At 33.5% G+C, this 22,340-nt stretch overlaps 1 protein-coding gene across 1 annotated transcript in view; it reads right to left on the reverse strand.

Moving 5' to 3' along the window:
- The window catches only part of USH2A (usherin), a 1,025,480-nt gene that overhangs the window by 261,881 nt on the left and 741,259 nt on the right, over window positions 1-22,340 (reverse strand). The window contains exons 43-45 of the mRNA XM_074264677.1: window positions 9,930-10,093; window positions 2,854-3,063; window positions 1,291-1,493 (exon numbers count right to left, since the gene is read on the reverse strand). Of these exons, the coding sequence (XP_074120778.1) occupies window positions 1,291-1,493; window positions 2,854-3,063; window positions 9,930-10,093 (577 nt within the window). The remainder of the gene's footprint in view (window positions 1-1,290; window positions 1,494-2,853; window positions 3,064-9,929; window positions 10,094-22,340) is intronic.

Below are 22,340 nucleotides of genomic sequence, written 5' to 3' on the forward strand. Positions count from 1 at the left end.
ATCAAAACCTTAGACCTGGAAGGGGACCTAAAAATCATTTTAATCACCTTCATCGTTTTAAGAGTTGAGGAAACTGAGGTTCAATAATTTATGTGATTTGTTGAAGATCACAAAACAAGACTACAATGATGCTAGTACTAAAACTAAGCTCTTGACTTAAAATCCAGTGTTCTTTTCACTTAGGTACTAAGGTAGCACAGTGGATGAGCTCTGGACTGGAGGCAGGAAGACCTGAGTTCAAATTCAATAATCTACTTACTACCTTTGAGATCCTGGCCAAGTCATTTAATCTTAGTGTCTCAGTTTCCTAAATTATAAAATAAGGATAATCAAAGTACTTACCTAGCAAGTTTATTGTTATTATTGAATGAGATAATATTTTTAAAGTACTTACCACAGTGCATATAACAAATATCATATTATATAAATGTTTATCTCCTATGGATAAGTTTCTAGATAAACAGAAAAAATGGATAGATGAAAGACAGAGCATTTAATTGTGTGGCAAGTACCATACTACTACATCACTTTGCCTCTCTTTGCCTTTTAATGTTAGATCATAAGTTCACAGAGGGCAGAAAAAATGCCTTGTTCAGTTTGGATTTTATAACCTGTGAATATTAATTTTATTATGAATTCTATTAATCGGCTGTCCATTCAGGGACTGACTTGTATACTGTGGAAGCATTTTGATGCTCTTTTTATCAATAATTAAATTGAAAGTTTGAAAGTCAATTCCAAGTTTCTTGATTTTCAGAGAAAATTGAGGTTCAGAGTTAAGAGGCTCCTCAAATATCTTTAAGGCAGCATGGCCACTCTTGATTCTCTCTCTCCAGAATCAGGGTCTTCCTATTATATGATGCTGTTAATCTCATAGGAATTGTAACAGAGGCAACAGTTGAGAACAGATATGAGAGTGTGGTAGCAGTCAGTCAGACAGTAGCTTTGTTCTATCATCATTAGGCACCCATATCAGCAAAGGTACCAAGAATGAAGGTACCTTGCTTGGTGGAACCATCTGTAAATAAATTGATACATTTATTTTTGCCTGGATAGGAAAATATCATCACCTCTGTCTTTTTATATCCCTACCATCATAATCTTCTCTGCAAAGAGACCCAAATGTTTGCCCAAAAGCAAGGCAATTTAATCCCAATCAGTTTCCTTCCTTTCTTGCCCCTAGATACCCCTTACCCAATCAAGACAAAAAGATATCTACCTTGAGACACAGGCCAGCATGTTTTATTTATGATACCCACAAGCTTAACTATCAAAAAGCAGTGTTCTAACCTGTATGTCATAGATTGTAAATGGAGACAGGTTTCCCAGAACGAAAGACCCAGGCGCATTCATGCCAGTCTTGTAGAGCTTATTATTTACATACACAGAATACTCAGTGACAACACCATTTGGGTTGGAAGGCGATGTCCAGATGACACGTACAGCTGTACTGTTGATGATGACAACCTCTGGAGGAAGCATGCCCTGAGGCTCTAGAATTAAAGGAAAAAAACTGAATAAACTCCAGCTGTCTCTGAAAAAGCACTTGTTTAACTAAATCCAGATTAGTAATTAGGTTTAGCAAAGGGTTCCCTGCTTATCTGCTTTCCTCTGATGAAGTTATCACAGTCTGTAGTCCTCTGTAAATTGGCTTATTATACTCTCAGTTAGAAACCATGAGAACTGGTGGTAAAATGCTTTATACCACCAGCATAGTGTTAATCTTCAGTGAAATGTGGCCAGTGGGATGTGATGATAAATTATTCACCCATCGGCACTGCCAACACATATCTATTATCTACCTCTTTTTTACCATCCTTTCACCTCCCAGGGTTAATTTAAAAAAAAATTCCTAATACAAAAATACAACTCAAATACATTTCTACCAGAAGAAAATGAAAAAAAAAAACATTAATATCACTAGCCTTATAACTTAAGCAATATGAAGTAATAATGCAATATTGTCATTATGTAAATGATTTTGAGTGTTGATTACCATAGGTAATGATGAAATCTAACACTAGAAAAAACTTGCTTAGCGTTAAATTACACAATTATTCAAGCATGTCAGGAATAACTATACAAAGACCTATTTTTATCATAAGAACCCATCTTAACTAGTTGAAAAATTGTCCTTGTGATCAATTCTATTTTATAAACAAAAGGTGCTGACCTTTGACACCACAAAGGGAAATGAGATCTGCACTTAAAGTGCTGGGTTAATGACCTGGAACGCTTGCTTGGGAGGTAATGATATTATAATGTTTATAATGAGACTTTATAAAGCAAAAAAGATTAGAAAGCCCATTCTGGCCACATTTCAGATTCACAAGTTGCTTCCCTACTCCCTCCCTCTTGCTAACTGGCTTGGAAATGACTCATAGGCAAATTTTCTCTGTGACTGAACTTCCACCTTCTATTTCTGGTGACTCAGGGAAGGCATTGTATTTGCTTGTGTCAGAAACCCACTGCTTCATGGAGTACATCTCTTTTAAAAACCATTAATTTTTTCAAAATGCTACCATTTGTTGATGTGAAATCAGTTTCAACCTTAGTATACAACAGCCTCAGTACACCAAGTAAAAAGGGAACAAACTGGGCTAATAACCTATTATTAAAGCTCTGTGCTTCAGTCTTAGTGGGATGGCTTATTGATTTGCCACTTGACAGCAGCTAGCACTTAAGCATTTTAGCTTCTACCCCCTCAACCCCCTCCCTAACCCCCCCCCTCTTTCTTTCCTCTCTAATACCGGAAATTTTATAATGGAAGGATGACTGATCTCAACCTTTACAAAAATCAATCAATTTCATTCCCATATCTGAAGCCAAGCAGTCCTGAGGCTCTAGACCCACCTCCATCGAAAGTTGTCACATGTAGTACTTCACTGTTGATGTTATGGGCTCCATTGAAGATACAAATAAAAATCCGATACTCTGTGTTTGGTTTTAAGTCACCAATTACAAAATAGTTTACATCTGGCAGTATTTTCACTGATTCATTTGATGTAGCAGAACTCCAGATGAGGGTATAATATTCAACATCACCTTGTAAGTCTTTCAGGGCTGTTAAATAATCAACATGATACCTTGTAAATGTGGTTAATCTTAGTGTACTGAAATAAAGTTTGCACTGTATGAATTTCCTACAACTGAGAAAGTAATCTCTGGGGAAGCTTAGAATGAGTGACCAAGGAAATCTTTGTAAGCTCCTTCATTAAAAGTCTTTAAATAACAATATTCATTTTCCCAGGATGGTTTGGTTCTGTTCTCATAACTAACTTTTCTGATCTGAGGCAGGAGACAATTCAACTTCCCTCAATTTTTTTTAAAACATTATGTTTTAGAAATTTATTTTTTCAAGAAAATTAAGGTAGACAGAATGCTATAATAGCAAAAACAAAATAAATACTACTGGAATAACTCAGGCTTATAGTCATTATTGGTTAAAGTCAATTGTGGTAGAATATCCTATATTTAAAGGTACAATTTATGCACCAACAAACTTTACTAAATGACAGTTTAGTGGTGTGCAAAGAAGAGCATTTATTTTAAAATATTTATACCATGATAATGTGTAATTTGTTTATCCATAAACTCAGTTCACTACATTTTCAGAAAATATCACTCATTTTCCCCAGAGTTCTCACTTTTGGTTATAATTCATGTGTCCTTCTAAAGACAAAGAAACAGTTTTTGAAGGATGTCAACACTGATACTTCATTATCCCCCAAACACATTCATCTCTTTCTTTCATATATTCCTATCAATGCATATTTTCTATTCTTTTCTTTTTTCCCTTTCCCTCTCCTCTCTCTAAACTACCCTTTCTGATTCTGTTATCTCCCTACAAGCCTTTTTAAAGGTCACAAAAATATATGTAAATCTATTTTTAAAGTTTGAAGAATTATAATGTTCTGTTAGTAACTTTATCATCTTTGAGACTTTAAAATTTAGGTTTAGCACTACTAGAACTTTAACTGAGATGGTGACACTAGGACTATGTATCGTGATACTAGAATTTAGATGATATTGCCACTACTTCTACTTTTTTTGCAGCTAGTAACAACTGTCTTAAAAAAGTGAACAAGAATTAGTATTTTGGAAGGTACCTGATGACATGCATCCCAGAAACCCAGCCTGACCCCATACTGCAACTGCCATCTCTACAAAAGTGGTTTCGCCTGACCCCATACTGCAACTGCCATCTCTACAAAAGTGGTTTCCCCAGAAATCCCTTCACTTCTGGAGTCTTTTGTTTCAGTTGTGTTCCTCCACTCTATACATAGTGTATTAACTTTCAAAAGTTAATTAGAAAAGTCATTGTATCCAGCTTTTTCCAGATGCCAAATTCTACCATAAACACACTTATTAGCAATGTGACCCTGGACAAATTATTTAACTTCTCTCTGCCTCAGTTTCCTTATCTACAAAGGTAGGAGATTGGCTTCTAATTTTATAGACTTATAAAATGGTATGCATTTTCTTTGGATGACCTATTGTCATTAAACTCTGAGGAGTGGATTTTTTTCTCATGGAAAGCTAAAGGCCAGACTTTCAAGTAAACCATTTCTTTCTTTAGATATCAAATACTATTTATGAAAGTTTTTGGTGTATCAATGGTTCATATTAGCAATCTATTTTAGTTCCTGGAAGCTGGGTATCACTGTGGACAGAATGTTGGGAACACTTGATTTCAAATATTGTTTTAGACATTTGCCAGCTGGGTGACTCTAGGCAAGGCCCTTAACTCTTTGCCTCAGCTCTTTATCTATGAAATGAATTGGAGAAGGAAATATCAAACTATTCCAATACCTTTGTCAAGAAAATTCCAAAAAATGACATGAAGTATTGGGAAAAAAATGACAAACTCTAAATTTCTCTATGGCACCCAGCACTAAGCCTTACAAATGTTATATATTCAAAAACATTTGTCGAATGAATGACCCAAGTCTCATGAAGAACTAAATGTGAAAATTTCTGCTTTTGATGAAAGTTCTGATTCTTCTGATGCAATACAATATAAGTAGTCAGAGAAACAAAATCAATGCTACTTAACTGGTACTATTAATCATACAGATCAATGTTTACTGCAACTACCCCCAGGGTAAACCCAGACAAGACTAGTCACTTAATATGATTTTAGGACATGGCAAAGTTTCTCCGCTTTTTAGTATCATTTCTTTCAGATAAAATATTTTGATTATCTTAATATATAATAATAATCCTGGGAGCAATAACACACTAAGATATCATCAATTATTAACATTTTGGCATGACTTATTTTATTAAAAAAATAACACGTGTTTTTTCAGTGCATTGTGAGAACATATTTTGATGAGAGAAGATGGAAAGATAGGTATAAAACATAGTATGTGGCCTAGGATTCATAGGCTTTAATAAGGAATTCTGGGTAGTGGGTGGTAGGTAGAAGGCACTAACAAAATATCAACACACTTCAAATATGTACTTACAATTATTTTTTCCATTTATTAAAAGATAAAGCATGATATTCAGGGGCCTTCAAAACTGCTTTCAATTTTCATTTACAATATTATTTCATTACTGCTCATCTTTATAGATCCACTGCTTCAGACAAACTGAACATTTCATTTTCATAAGAGCATAGGGCCTTAAAGAACATCCAGTCCAATTCCTTTGTTTTTTAGATGAGGAAAACTGAGGTCTAGATAAGCTGAAAATGTTATGCAGCGAGTAATTTTTTAACATGGAATTTGAACTCATCTTCCTAAATTTGAGTTCAGTTTCTCTGTCATTCTTTGTTTATGCTGTCCTTCTCCAACAAAACACTTTTCTTCCTCATTTCCACCTAGTGAATTTTATTTTTCCTAAAATTTCTATCTCAATTGATAACTTCTCCATGAAATCTTCCTTCACTACTTCCTTCATCAATACTTTTCCTAAACTCTAGTATTTATTATCTATTATACATTAGATACCTATTTCTATACTACTGCTTTATGACACAGATAATAGTATTTTGAAGATGGAAAGATCCCTAAAGATAACCTGGTTTAAACTGTTCTTTCATTCATAAATAAAATTAGGTCCACAGTGTTTAAATCATTTGTTCAAAGTCAATTAATGGCAAAACTGTGAATAGCAGTCAGGTCCAACTGTTGTTTTGATTTGCTATTTATCCTTTAAATTGTTATTTTACTTTTCATTTGTAATTATTTTGTCTGTTCAACTCCACTGTCAGCTTCCATAGGAACCAAAAATAACCAAGAAGCTAATACTTCTCTATATTCACACAATTCATGGAACGATGCTATCTTTTGCAGTAGAGAAGCAAAATATACTTGTTGAATGAATGGATAAGTTAATTGTACAGATGTCTTTCATTATGAGGTCTTTTAGTTAAAATCAAGACTTCTCCAGCTTGACTGACACATCAGAAAGTTGACTATATTATTCTGAGAACCTTATTTCCTTTTTCTGATGAGGGAAAATTCACCTCTTACAAATTTAACATTAAGTTACCTACATATCTCACCTACGAAATACAATTCTATCATCTAAGGATCAAAAGGCTTAAATATGAAGGCTTGGAGGAGCTAAGAGGCAAAACTAAGTAAACACAGTTTCTCTTCCCAATTTTCCAACTTTCTCCATCTGGGAATCTTTTGTTGCTGCAAAAGAGAATTCAGAGTGGTGAATATATGGAACAGGAAGGCAGCAATACTGTAAGGAGTATGGTTACTGTAATTGCTTTTTTTTTTGATGTGTTTCCCCATATTGTGTGTGGTACTCCTAGGAAAAGTTGTGCATTGGGCTGTACTATAAAATTCTTGAAGTCTTAGAATATTACATGAGCCTGGGTTCTGATGACCTGATATTGAAAGGTCAGAGACAATACTTTCTGAACCATTCTTTCTTCTTTTGGCAGTGCCTATTCCAGGGTTTTCCATACCCTGATAGTCAGCAAATGCTATATATAAAAACCTCTGTGTGTGTTTAGATATATACATGCATAAATACACAGAAACATAATAGAAATAGAAAAAAGGAAGAGAGAGGAAGAAAGAGGAAGAGGAAAAGGCAGAAAGGAAATGGAAGAAGAAGACAAAGATTAAGAGAGGGAAGGAGAGAGAGGGAAATGGAGAGAGAAAGAGTGATTTTTAAAATTTCTTTTTGGATAATAGAGTGTATACCCTTACCTGTCAACTATGCCCTACAAAGCAAGAAAACAATTTTAAATTAGTATTGTAGGAAATCAGTGGCACTTTTTGGGCAAGAGAATAACTAATTTACTTACTTGATAGCATTGTTCTTGGAAAGAAAATGATAAAAGACCATGCTTTGGGAAAGATGACCCTCTTTTGATATTTAACCTTTATATTCACAAATAGGTATCTGGGAAATTTCTATGGTACGAATGGAAATAAAAGCCGATTGCATTACCTACATAAGGAAGGTCAGAGGTTCAGATTACCAAGGTAATGAAACTTCAGTGAGCTGCTTCAGATCTATTAAGTTTGTCAGTTTTTATAAGCAAGCTTACTTCAGGCATGCAATTATAAAATAAAGAGCCTATACCATTGAAAATTCGCCAGCCAATCTTTAAACAGAAGTATTTGCAAGTCAGCTGAGGGGGGGAGAATCTTGCTTTGTGAGCAAGTTTCCTATTTAAATGCAAGGAGAGGGCTCACAATAAATGATACAACCTAGCCCATTTCTACAAAAAGATTCACACATGCCCAAGTTGAAATATACTCTTAACATGAAAGTCTATCTGCTTTCCTTTCTATGTTTCAGAGAATATCCACTAGCATCAATTAACCTCTTTATCCTTCCATTAAAATGGTTTAAATGGACACATGATCCAAGTGATACAGTTTATTAGAATATGGCATGCTCTTAATACCTCCAGGATTGATAGCCATTTGTTAAGATGAGCTAATAATACTTCTCCTGTGCTAGTTATTTAGTGACAATGTAGATCAACACAACTGGTGTCGGTTTTAATTTCCAATTAACGCTGCAAACAAATTGGGACTAAATCACTCGCGGGACCAGTAATGAAATATAAAGCATTTCTCTTCTAGGCTGCTTCAAAATCTAGGCTGGGTCAGAAGGGAGTGGGAGTTGTTATATAGCCAGCTAGTTGCCTGGCAGCCTTTCATAACTTTATTTCTCATTCAGAAAATGGATGGTTTTCATTCATAGAGGTCAGAAACCTTTTTTTACTGACATATCTAAAAAGCAAGTTTTTCCTCACCTTCTTGACTTAGAGGGAAAATCTAACAAAGCCATAGTGATTAAACTTCCTCAGTGGCCTCAGGCTTGGGCTGTCTATGTGGATGATCAGATTGACCATCTCCAAGATAAATTCAGTTTTGTTTTGTTTTTGTTCTCATTGTCAAAATGGATATTCATACCATTTGAGATGGTATGAGAAGGATCATCAATTGCCAAATACCATTCTAAAGAGGGAGACAGTATACCTTCAGTGAAAGAATAACAGACATGGAATAAGAAAAATCTATGATTCAAAGTTCATCTCTGACACTTACTAGTTTGTGTGACCATGGGCAAATCACCAAACCTAGCATCTATAAAACAAAAAGAACTATATCTACAGTAGCTAGTTTCTGATTTATTCGTAAGTTCAGATGAGAATGTATGTGTAAAATACTGGAAATCTGGGAGTTATTTACAAACTAAAGATAAATAAACCCATGGGATGATGAATTCCCAGTAGAAAGGGCCAGATCAGTGAAGGTAAACCCACTTTCTGGGGAAATTATATGGGTTGTGATTTAGCACAGAAGTCTGAGAAATGATCAGATAACTTAAAGATGAATCATGATAACTGTTACCAAAAATTCAAAGAGAAAATTAGTTTCCACAGAAAAATTATAGTTGGCAGTATCAAATATTAGATAAAGGTCAAAAAAAGAAAAGGACTAGAAAAAGACCAACTGATTTGGCAACTGGAAAATTTTGTATAACTTTGGAAAAAAAAGTTTTAATGGAGTGATTAATCTGGAAGCTAGATTGTAAAGGTCTGAGAAGTATATGGGGAAAATAGAAGCAAGAATAGTAAGAGATCTATAGAAATGTCAGTTTTTTTCATTAATAATTACATGCAATTTGGTTATTCTGGCTATTGAGATGACCAAGCCAGATTGATGCTCTTTGAGTGGTCTCAATTTCTGGTGGGCAAGAGGTTAGTGGCAATAAGAGAGTTAAGAATACCCTTTAAATCGGCCACAGTGTAGAATGAAAGAATTCACTCATTCCCAAATTATTAGTTGCAAAATGCAAGTTTATTGTTGGATAGAAAGCAGTTTATCAAGAGACTGACAGTGGGCAGTGATCTATTGGAAAATGGAATACTTTCTTAGTGGGCAGAAGAGCTACCTAGGTCCAGCTGCATAGACCTTGGTGGAGGGAGGCTGTTATATTGGGTATCTTAGTGGGGGCTGGGACAGCCCCAGCAGATCAGACTAGATGGGGGCTGGGACATATCAGATATGGATTCCTCAATTGAAGGAGAATTTAGAATTTCTATGGGAGTTGATTCTCTCATCCCAGCTCTGTCTGGGAGATCCTGATCAAAGGGGACACACTCTCAGAGTGATAAAGGGAACAGTTCCCCTCCCCCTTCAAGATTATATCATGCATTTGCCTAATCAACTCATCAATGAGCATTTATTGAGCATTGATTGCATACTAACACACTGTCCTGGAGATATAGAGACAAAAATGAAATCAGATGTTTTCTTCAAAGAGCTTATAATCATACAAACACCTAGAAAGAGAAATTAAAATTACTCAGGCTTCAGACCTAGGATTAATCCAGGTCTAGATTGTGCCTGTTAAAACAGGATAAGTCCATAAGGTATCTGAAGTAGTTGTCTACACAAGCATTTTAAAAAGAATGAAAACATTAGAAATCCACTTACTTGGTTTAGACCATTCAACTTTAATTGCTGTATGATTCAGATCCTGCACAACCAGTGTAGTACTCTTCTCTGGGATTCCTGCTAAAGTGGTCACAACCGCCTCCTTGCTTGATCCATACCCCATGATGTTATGCACAATGAGTTTATACTCATAAGTTGTATACCTGAGACATCATTTTTGTAGAAGTTAGGTTTATTCTCATACTTAACAAAAGTCAACAACAACAAAAACTTAATAGCATGTAGTTATTTCTTTTCTTTTTATAAACCAAATTAATAATTTTGTTCTAAAAGCAAACAGTTTTGGCTAGTAATGGTGAATGATCTTAATGTCACTGCTTAAAAAAGATACTATGTATCATTTCCTTATTCTTATTGTTTTCAGAGGTGGTAAGGATTATAGCTCAATTCAAGATGCAATTACAACTCTGGCAAAAGGCCAGATTTTAGATCTGAATTTGATCCAAAGAGTTTCCAAAGAATTTTATTGTTTCTCTTTGGAGAAAGTCATCCATTTTAAGGTATCAAAATCTTTCATCACAGTTTCTTTGCTGTAGCAATGCCCCCTTCCCATAATCCCATTGATAGATAAACTACAAAATTAATAACTGTGATCAGTGCATATAATACATACCTACTGAGAGCTCTGCATGGTGCCTCCTGGGAATGTTCACATGATAAAGAACATAGTTGACTCCATTATGTGAAAATTAAATTTTATTTTTCAGAAAGGAAATTAGATATAAACTGACCATGCCATAGACTAAAACAATAGCAGAAGCATAGTTGTACATAAAGTATGGATTGGGTGTCACAGCACATGCTTTAAGAAAACCAATGGTTAAAACATTGATTTCCTTAGATATATTGATGTGGGTTGAGGTCCCTTTAAGATTCCTTTCTGATTCCTAACACCCCCTCACCCACACCCACACCCACCCCCCATGGCTGAAGAAGCTAGCACCTTTGATTCACAAATCCTGGTCAATAATAATACCCTTTTGAATTTCAATGATATCCAGGCTTTCCCAGCCCCTACAGGATCTGAGCTAACTTGGGCTGTCTCAGCCCCCACTCTAATGATCTGCTCAGGTTTCCCCAACCCCCTTCCTCCTTATCTAAAAACCCATTGAATTCTATTCAATTCTAACCCTAGCCGAAACCAGCCAGGAGCCTGGGACTCCACCCACCTTTAAGATTATAAAAAGGGGAACCTTGGAGCCCACTCTTTGCAATAGCCCATACATGGCATTCTTACATCAGCCATGCCAAGGGTTCCTGTCTACCTGGTGACCAGCTCTGGCCCTGGTGTCTTTCTACCTTTACCTTACTTCCAAACCCCTACAATAAACCTAGGTTTTCGGGCCTGTAAATTCCTTTACAGGGGACTCTGCGACTCTGCGCAGTCAAACCAAAAGGGGTTACCCTTTACCTAATTCTCATCAGTATTATCTGATGCAGAAAGAATGAGATTAAGGAATATTTTAATTTATGTAAAGCTGGATAGACAGGGGAATGACCAACCTGTGGTCCACAGTCCCACATGTCCATTTTATAAGAAATTAACCCACTGTAACTAAATTCAGCATGGATCCTAAAGGAATATAGAACATTCAACAAATAAGAATGCATTCTCTCTGACTACCATCATCAGGTGAAACATTGACATATGAGCAAAAAAGGAAAATATTTCATTCACTTATAGTGAGCAACATACATTAAGCCCCTGTACCACAAAAACCATAAGGTTTTTGTTTTTTGTTTTTAACTGGTGGTTTTCTTGTAACCCCATCTTCTATAAAATTCCAAATAATCAGTCATAATTTCATGAAGCTCATCTAAACATGGAGGCTTAAGATGTCATCTAATAGTCAGACTTCTGATCTTGAAACCAAGAAGATCTCAGTTCAAATTTCACATTAGACACTAATGAATTTTGTGATGCTGAGCAAACTATTTAAACTCTCTTTTCCTTGGTTTCCTAATCTGTGAAATGAAGGAGATGTATCTGATAAACTCTGAATTTCCTTCTAACTCTAAATCTATGTTTAATAATTCCCCAAATTAATCTCTAAATTAGGGATGGCTTTCATTGTCACCACAAGAGGGCATGGCTTTAAAAATCTGTCAATTAGCATTTATTAAACACTTACTATGTTCCAGGCACTGAGATAAGTGTCAGGTAAACAAATATACTCTTAAAGAGTCACAGTCTAATAGCAAAACACAGGGAGTCCCTGTGATAAATATATTGCCATGTAAATGGATAGCATTAAATGGTTTGAGGAAAGGGTTTGATTAGATTTCTTAGTATTTAGTATTATACAGACACAAGGTCAATTTGTGCAAATGTTTTATTTGATCTACTCTGTCATCATGGAGAGGAATATAGGAATTATCCAATCCATGAGAAATTTCAGAATCTCACACCAGATATCTACCTCAAAAATGTTTTAAGTTTCTACTTGAGAATACTGCAAATATATTTTAAAAAACAGTCCTATTGTAACTCTACTCATTCTCCCCAAATATCTCATGACTTTCTAGCTTATGTACTACCTATTCTCTTTTACTTCCTTTTTAGCCACCCTCTTCTTTTCATTTTCTAAATCGGCAAGAAGTCCCTTGACATGAGTAATATAATTTTAGAAGTTTCTTTTATAATAGTAATGACCACCACCAAAAATAAATTGCCTTCCTTATGCTACCAATGCAGCTGACACTTAAACCTGATTTCTTTTTCAGTAGTGGGGCTGGATTTGTGCTGATCCGTCCAAACACTCTCATCCATACCCCTATGTGACCAGTGGTATTCAGTTGAATGTTAGCTACCCAGGGTTAAGAGAACAATCTGTGACCACGGAACAGAATGAAGCTAATGGCTCTTATGGGAATTGAACCTATGACCTTGGCTTCATTAGTACATTCCCTGTGTAAAAGACCAATACTTTGTGCTTTAGTTTGTGAGAACAGGATCCCCAAGTCTCATTGCTACAACATTTGTAATTTATACTTAGCTTAATTATTGATCCATACATTTAAGAAATCATATTCTCAAAGTTTTAAGGCATTAATGAAAATGAATACTATTTCTGTGTTTCCTTTCTATGAGTTAAATTAACATCAATAAGGGAACTAGAACCGCTAAGTTTTTAATAGCCTCTCTTGGATTTGACTTTATGCTATGATGCCTTCTGTGATTTCATCATTATTTAGTTATGGTAAGCGCATGATTTAGGAACCTGTGTGTGAAGTTATGGCCACACATACAGAGGCAAATGGACCAATTGTCTGTAGAATTTCATAGAATAATTCAGCAACTATTTAATCCAATGTTGATTTTTATAAATGAAGCAACCAAGATGTGGGCAGGTCATGGGACTTGCCCAAAGTGACAGTTAATTAGAGGTAGAGCTTGCCTTAGTCTCCTGGCTCCCAATCTAGTTGTCTTCCCACTACCTCAGATGGAGCAATCAAAAGGAACATAATTTGCATTCTTCATTTTATGTGGAAAATTTTTCAGGTGACTTTTCTCCAGCTTTTCAGGTTATGTATATCAAATATATCAATTGTGTATATCAAGTAATAACTCTTGCACTGTTTTAATTTTTTCTGTGAAACAGCTTTTTTTTTATTCAAGAAAATGTGCTAATTCTCGTATGCTGCCCATGATATTTCTGTTGCATTTTTCAATGATTCTTTAGATTTTTAATGCATTACTTTCACCAGTTCATTTATGCAATGTTCTGACTATATATGTTACATTTCCCAATTCCCTCCTGCCAAAAATAGGGTTATATACTTTTTGTTTGTTGATTTCTCCATCTATATTGTATATTTAGATAGAAATACAGTTTAGAATATATAGATTCTCATATGAAATGCTCCTATTAACACAGAGAAACAAATATTTTGTTTCTGTTATGAAACAAAGGTGACGACTAAGTATTTTATAGAGCAAAACTCATACTTAATCTTGTTAGCAGTGACCAATATTTCTTTTTATTCCTTTTCAAAGTTATTTTCCCTCCAGAAACCTAGAAGTCATCTGGTCAAATTCACATTTTATAGATAAAGAAACTGAAGCACAGAGTAGTTGAATAACCTGATTATGGGTCATAAAGCTATTGAATACTAGAGATAAAGTATTTTAAAGTGAGTACAACTGGTCTAAATATTTTCAGAAGTAGCTTAAGTTGGAAGTAAACTTATCAGCACACTGATCTTTTAAATTAGACCTTCATGAGGATACAAATCAACTATTTTACAGTAAAAAAAAAACAAAAAAAAAACTATCATTTGCATTAGTATTTAGAGATTCTATATATTTTATTATAGCCTTTCTTTCCGATCCCCAGTTGGTACAGAAGAAAGCTTTTCCTAAGCAAGGAGGGCCTGGTTCCAAATCAGAATCTAATAGACAAGAGGGTAACCAAGAAAGTAGCTATGTCAGACACCAGAGTATCAGAAATGTCATTATCCTAGTGGTGAAACTGGAAGACATGGAGCCTGACACATTGTAAGCATTTATTAAAGGTTTCTAGACTGACTTTAAGAAGGATGCAGACCAGAAAAGGTTGCATTAAAAATCAGAGCCTTACTACTAGCTTTTTTCAGTGAAACATCATATGTTATTGTCTTTCATCTTTTTCCAAGCTCTGGGGTTTTATCCTTAATCAATCAACAAGTATTGATAAAGTATATTTTGTGCCAGTCACTGTGCTGGGGATACACATATAAAGAATTAAACAATTCACATTCTAAAAAAATAGTCTATAAGGAGTAATATTCAGGACATATTTATGTTGTTCATCCTTCATTCTCAGGGAGATGATACCATGACTAGCAAGTAAATTGATTTTAAGTGAGGGAAGGCTGTGCAAAATCACCAGCCTCACTTTCTCCTCCTCTTTTCTTTTCCTTTTCCTTTCCCTTCCCTTTCTTCTATCCACACAGGGGATAGTGCGTGCTTTGTCCAAAAGAATATATATTTTGATCTCTGAAACCTCTCAGGATATCTTGGGGTTTATTAGGACTATGTCTTAAATCCAAATCACTATGGATCTCATTGATTGAAGCAATAGGTCCTAGGCCAAGGCCATTTGATCATTGTTTGGGCCCTGATTGGCTCAGAGGGAATGTAAATCACCATTGTTTCTCTTTTGGTCAGAAACCCTGAGGGTCTTTCCCTCCCAATTTGTATCTCTCTCTGACTCTGTCTCTTTGATTTTGTCTCTACCTGTTTCTTTCTATCTCTCTGTCTCTTTGTCTCTATCTCTATTTCTGTCTGACTGTCTATCTCCCTCTCTTTCTTCCTCCCTCTCTCCTTCCTTCCCTCTCTCACTCTTCCCCTCCCCATCTTTATCTCTGTCTCTTTGTCTTTCGGTCTCTGTCTTTCTCTGTCTCTGTCTCTTTCCCTCCCTCACTCTCTCTCTTTCCTTCCCTCTCTTTCCCTCTCCTTCTCTCTCTCTTCCTCCTCCCTTCCTCTGTCTCTGTCTCTGTCTCTGTCTCTCTGTCTCTCTGTCTCTCTCTCTCTCTGTTTTTTAATTATGCAAAAGATACCATTTTCTGCCTCATATCTTACCTAGTTTTAATTATTGATTGGCCATTGCCTCAGTCAAACCAAGACCTGTTAAAAAACAAAACAAAACAAAAACCTTAGCTTAAAAAAAGCCAAGGTCTTCCATTGGATCCAGGCCCATCTCCAATGGTCCTGACCTGTATCTCTGTATCTTGCCACATGTGAATAAAGAAAAAAGATAAATATATAAATAATAAATATAAATAAATAAAAGGTAGTTAAATGTAAAGTAGCTTATGAGGAGGCATTAGCCTTAAAGAAGGTCTTCTTTATGAAGGTAGTATCTAACTTATACTTAAAGGAAAAAAGGGAAGCTATGAGGCAAAGTTGAGGAGGGAGTCCATTCAAGGCACAGGGATGGATGGGAAAGCAACCATTGAAAAGACACAAAAACAGCAGATAGAATGGTATATATGAGGAACAAAAAAGGCCAATTTGGCAGGATAATGGTCTTTTTGGAAGGGGACATAAAATGAGATGGAAATGATAGTTTGGGGCTAGATTATGAAGGAACTTAAATGCTAAACAAAGAAATTTATATTTTACCTTCAAAAATCAGAGGTATTAAATGTATCCCTCCTAATACTTCTGAGTCTGGCCTGAATTCGGTTAAAATGTGATTGGGAAATATTTATTAAAACAATAAAAATATAATACTGCATACATAATGTTTCTAAGTTAAAATACAGTTGCAAGGATCCTTATGTGTGGTTTAGTGGCCTGTTTCTATTAAGCTTAAGATCATTGCTATAAGGACAGAGGACACCTGAGGTTTGTTGAGTAGGAGAGTGACAACTTAACTGAACAGAAATTGCTTTGGAAGCTGTGTGAAAAATATATTGAAGTGAGGATAGATTTGAGGGAAGAAGATCAATTCAGAGGCCATTAATATAATCTAGATGAGAGATAATGAGTTTTTTTTTTTAAATTAAGGTAATGACTAAGTGAATGGATAAATGGGGTCAAATATAAAACATTTTGTGAAGGTAAAAATGTCGAGATTTGGCAACTATTTGGTTATGTGAAGTGAAGATGCATGAAGAGTTGGGATAATACTATGGTGATAAATTTGGGAAGTATATTAATGTCTTCAACTGAAGTAGGGAAGTTCGGAAGAAGGTTGGGAAAGGGAATTAATTATATTTTATACTGCATTTTGAGATATTTCTAGGACATCTAGTTTGAAATGGCTAGTTGGTAATGTGGAACTGATACTTAGAAGAGCCAAATATGTGGATCTGTGAGTCATCTGAACCAAAAAAATAATAATTAAATCTATGAGGTCACCAAGAGAATAATTTATAGAGAAATAAAAAGAGAATCCAGGACAGAGTCCTAAGGAATATAATATAGAAGATATTTTAGCAAAGGCATCTAAGGAAAAATTAGGCATTAGGCCATCTTGCAATCTTTGAGCTCAGTGCCTTTTTTTTTTTTTTTTTTTTTTTTTTTTTTTTGCTGTAATATACTGGTCTGAGATTACACCTGGAATCCATTGAAATTTTCAATCTTTGTATAATCATATTGTAGTAATTATCATGTTTATTTATTTTAGAATATTTAATTGAATCTCAACAGAACCATAAAATTTAAGTCACAAAAGAAGTCACAAAGACCATTTGGCTCACTGAACAAGAATCCACTCTATTATATCACAATCCACTCTTTGCTGGGAAATCTTGAGTGAATATTGATTAGAAAAATGAAAATTAAAATAACTATGAGGTACCACCTCACACTTATCAGAAAAGACAGATGATGGAGGGGTGAAAGAAAATAGGTAGACCAATAAACTGTTGGTGTAGTGAAATGGCTCAGCTATTATAGAGAATACTTTAGAACTATGCCCAAAAGGTTATAAAACTCTGTATATACGGCTTTTAACACAGAAATATCACTAGTACATCTGTCTTCCAAAGAAATTAAAGATAAAGGAAGAAGACCTACATGTAGAAAAAATATATAATAGCTCTTTTATGGTGGCAAAGATTTGGAAACAGAAGAGATGCTTATTAATTGGGAAATAGCTGAACAAGTTGTGGCATATGACTGTGCTATACTGCATACCATTGTGCTATAAAATATGATGAAAGAGGTAGTTTCAGAAAAAAATAGCAAGAATTACATCTATTGATGCAAAATGAAGTGAAATAAACCAGAAGATCATTGTGCAAAGTAAGAGCAATATTGTAATAGTGGTCCACTGTAAAAGACTTGGCTAACCTAATAAATATAAAAATGTGAGACAATTCCAAAAAAATAATGATGGAAAAATGTCATCTACTACCAGAAAGATAACTGACGAATTCTAGTGCAAATTGAAACAAACTATTTTCATTTTTTATTTATTTTACTTTTTTGTAATATGATCAATATGGAAATATATTACATGCTTTCCTGTATATAAATTGATAAACTGCTTGTTTTTCATGGGGTTGGGAGGAGGTAAGAGGGAAGAAGAGAATTTGGAACCTAAAATTTAAAAAGAAAAGAATCTTGCTAAATAATAAGTTAAATAAAAAAATAAAAGAAAATAGTGAGGAGAATTATACATATCCCCAAAACATCCAATTCTACTCATAGCTTTAAATTTTGAGAAAATATTTCTTACATATATCTTAAATAATATTATAAAAGAGCACCAACATTCAAAGGAGGATTTGGCTGTAATGAATAGATGATTTTATTATTAAAATATGATGGTTTATTATAAATTATGTAAGTATTTGTGAGCAAAACTGAGAATTTAAAGGAAATGGATGATAATGTACAAACATACCCTAACCAAATCAATTTTAGAAAGATAAATGAAATATACCATAAATGAACTACTGAAGGGGAAAATTTTATCCTGATAGATTCATAAGATTAAACATTTAAGGCGCAATTAAGTATATGCTGACAAAAATATTCTAAGTAGTTGAAAATAATCATACTAAATGCCTTTCATGAGGCAAATATAATTCTCATACACAAAAGAGGGAATAATAAAATAGAATAAGAGATTTATAGACTAGAATAACTAAAGAATTTTAATTTAAAATCCTAGATAAAAATACTATAATAATACATTTAAATTTATTCACTATGACCAATTTGAAATTATGTAAAAGATAAAAGTATGGCTTAGTATTGAGAAAACAATTATCATAACCATATAAATAGCATGACAACATCATAATTATATGAACTGATATCATCTAAAATGGCTTCATTTATCCTCAGAACATAGGCTTAGAAGGATGGATCTCTTTTTGATAAAATAGACATATCCCAAACTGAAAGTAAACATTAGTGCTGATGGAAAACTATTAGAAACTTTTACAGTAACTATCAGGATAAAGCAAGGATCTTTCCTTTCCTTGCTTTTGTGTGAATTTTAAAATGGAGAGTAACAGGGGAAATAATCTAAGGTAAAGGAATTAAAATCATAACCACCAACAAAACACAGATATTTTATCGATTTACAAAAGACAGAAATCATTTGAGTTACCTTAAAAAACAACAAAAAAAAAAAAACCAGATAAATTGACATGAAAAGTAGTTTTAATAAAGTAGCATGAAAATTTTTTCAAAGCTTGCAAGCAGTTCTATATGATAATAAAACATAGGAAGTCATGAAAAATAACTTCAAAATAAAATTTGGGTCAACCTAGCAAAACACACATAAGATGTATAAATATAATGATAAAATATTCTTTGGAGAAAAAAACTAAAGAAAAAATTATAGGAGCATTATTGCTCATGGCAATGCCATATTAAAATAATAAAACTCATGATACTACCTAAATCAATTTACCATTTTATAGCTCAAACTATGAAGGCATCATTCTATAAAACTAGACAAAATATTAATAAAATTTATTTAGAGAAACAAAAAGTCTAGTCACTCAAGGGAAAGTGTTTTTAAGTTTAAATTAAGGAGAAAATAAATTTATAGCCCTTGAAATATATTATAAATAAAATTTATAAAACTGGTATTGACTTTTAAAAAATTAGACCAGTGGGAGAAACTAAATAAGCAAGAATCAGGAACAGTTTAATTTAGTAGCTCTGTGCTCACTAAAACTAACAAGTTTGTAAGGGGCAAAAATGTCTCTAATTGACAAGAAGCACTGGCTAAAAAAGAAAGCCGTTATCAGAAAAAGAGAGTACAGGAAATTAGACCATCACTCACACCATATCCCACAAGGGGAAGTAGCAATCGGATTTGTGATTTATATATCACATCAGTAAAAAGAACTCAATTTTTAAAATTTATTAATTTTTACAATGAAGAATTTTTTTTAATATTTTGAGTTCCAAATTTTCTTCTTTCCTTTAACCTTTCCCCTCTACTCATTGAGGATGCAAGGAACACAATATATATCATATACATAAAGTGTACAAAATATGTTTCTATATTAGTAATTCTGCAAAAAAAACCAAGAAAAATAAAATGAAAAAAATATTTCAATCATTAGTTTTATCATTCAGAAAGTAAATTGCATTTAAAAAATCTCAAGTCCTTTGGAATTATCTTAGATCCTTGTATTGATCAGAGTAGCAAACTTGTTTACTTTTGATTTTCATTACAATGTTGTTCTTACTTTATACAGTGTTCTCCTGATTTTGCTCACTTTACTTTGCATCATTTGATATATATTCTCAGGTTGCTCATCATTTCTTATAGAACAATCATACTTAATCTCAATCATATACCACAACTTGTTCATCCATTCTCAAATTAATGAACATCCCTTCAAATTCTAATTCTTTGCCACCACAATAACATCTACTATAGGTAGTTTTGTACATATATATTCTTCAGAAGGGAATTCTTAATTGTAGAAAGCCCCTATCTTTGATTCAGTTCAGCAATTCATCCATTTAAATTTAGTCTTAAAGAATTGTTGAGGCTGTTGATAATTACATGATTTGCCCATGGTCATGGGATTATTATGTGTCACAGGCAGGACTTGAAGCCAGTTTTCCTCTCTCAAAGTCTAACCCTCTTTTCTCTATGCTAATCTGATTCTTCCCAAATGAATATACTACCTTATTTTAAAAAGTCAACTAAATCAATTAAATCATCAATTTAAAAATCATTTAAGCATCAATTAAAAAATAAAGAATGGAAGGAAGTTCCTTTTACAAGCATAGCTAACAATATTTCTTAATTTCACGATGGACAGAAATAATAATATAAAGGGAAAATTTTTAATTTGATCAGATTTTTAAAAAGCTTTTCCACAAACAAAAGTAATACAATTAGGAAAGAACTGCAGAAATAACTGCAGAAAAAATGTATTTCAAATATTTCTGACAAAATCAAGTTATTCAGGTTATGTAGACAGTTGACAATAGATGAATAGTTTTCCAATTAATAATTTAAAGTTATCAATAACTATATAAATGGCTATTTCAAATCATTACTAATAAGACAGACACAAATTAAAATCATTGTGAAATTTTACCTCAAATCCACAAATTGGTAAAAACAAAAAACTAACAAAGCATAGAAAAATGGAAACACTAATATATTTCTGACAAAACAAAAAAAAATTAGTCCAACAATTATAAAAAGCAATTCAGAATTATGCTATTAAAGTAAATAAAATATCCATACTCTTTGATTCAGAGATTCCACTGTTAAACATATACTCCAAGCAGATCAAAGTCAGAAAATTATGAGATATATCAAAATACTCATAACAGCACTCTTTTAGTTACAAAGAAATGGGGGAAAGTAGATAAGCCATCAACTATTTAAATAATGATATTTAAATGTTAATGGAATGTTATCTCTGAAAATAATGATAATCATGAGGAATTTATAGAAGCAGGAAGCTTGTATCAATTGATCAATTGAAGCAATTGTGGGTTGCTTTTGTTTATATAATTTACTTTGGTATAAGTTAAACTTCATTGAGTATATGAATGTATAAGACATACCAAAGAATTATGATGATGTAAAAACTAAAGATACAAATAAAATTCACCATTATGAATATAAATATTATGGAGGTGTATATTTATATTCTCATATCAATTTCTGGTGCTAAAAGCTGAAGTCTGTTGATTTTGAAAAGGAAGTAAAGGAATGTTATGTTTTAAAGTTTTTTGTTTATATATATTGCTCTCCTAATCTTAATGATATTTGCATTTCTCATATTTTTTTATTCTTTTAGTCTATCAACTAATGAAACTAATATGCTATTATTTTTGTTAATACTGTATTCTATGTGGTCCCTCAGTGCTGAAAAGGCAAATGCTTTGCTGGAGAAAAATGTAAAATGTAAACTTGTTTCCTTTTATGATGAAATACAGACCTTACCAGTAAAAGGCAAACTCTTCGGTACTGAAGTGGAATATGATGGTTTGCAGAATGAATTGTTAAGATCTAGGCCCCTGAAAACAAATGCAAAGCAAAAATACCATCTGTGCCTATATCAATATCAGGAAACTGTGAAATGGATATGGCCTTCCCTCTCAATCTCCCCTTCTGTTGAAACAAATTCTCCCTTTGTAATGTAGGAGGAAGCTAAAAAAAACCCCCATCAGTTATCAAGATTGGGAAGGAAGAAGGCAGAACCTTCATTTTTGTTAATCTTCCAAAGATGCATATATAATTGTGCCTTATGAATTATTTCTTCAATATCATGCAAATACTTTCCATAGTACTAATCCATTCTTTAAATGGATTGTGAAGCAAATTATCTCCTGTGTGTAGCCTAATCTCAGGATACTAAAGGGGAGTGCTCATTTTATTACCTGGAACTAAAATTGTATTGACCTTACTATTTTGCCTAAATAATTAGGCTATCTGACAAAGATTTAAATATATTTCT

Source organism: Sminthopsis crassicaudata, chromosome 4 (genome assembly GCF_048593235.1).
Source record: "Sminthopsis crassicaudata isolate SCR6 chromosome 4, ASM4859323v1, whole genome shotgun sequence".
NCBI lineage: Eukaryota > Metazoa > Chordata > Mammalia > Dasyuromorphia > Dasyuridae > Sminthopsis > Sminthopsis crassicaudata.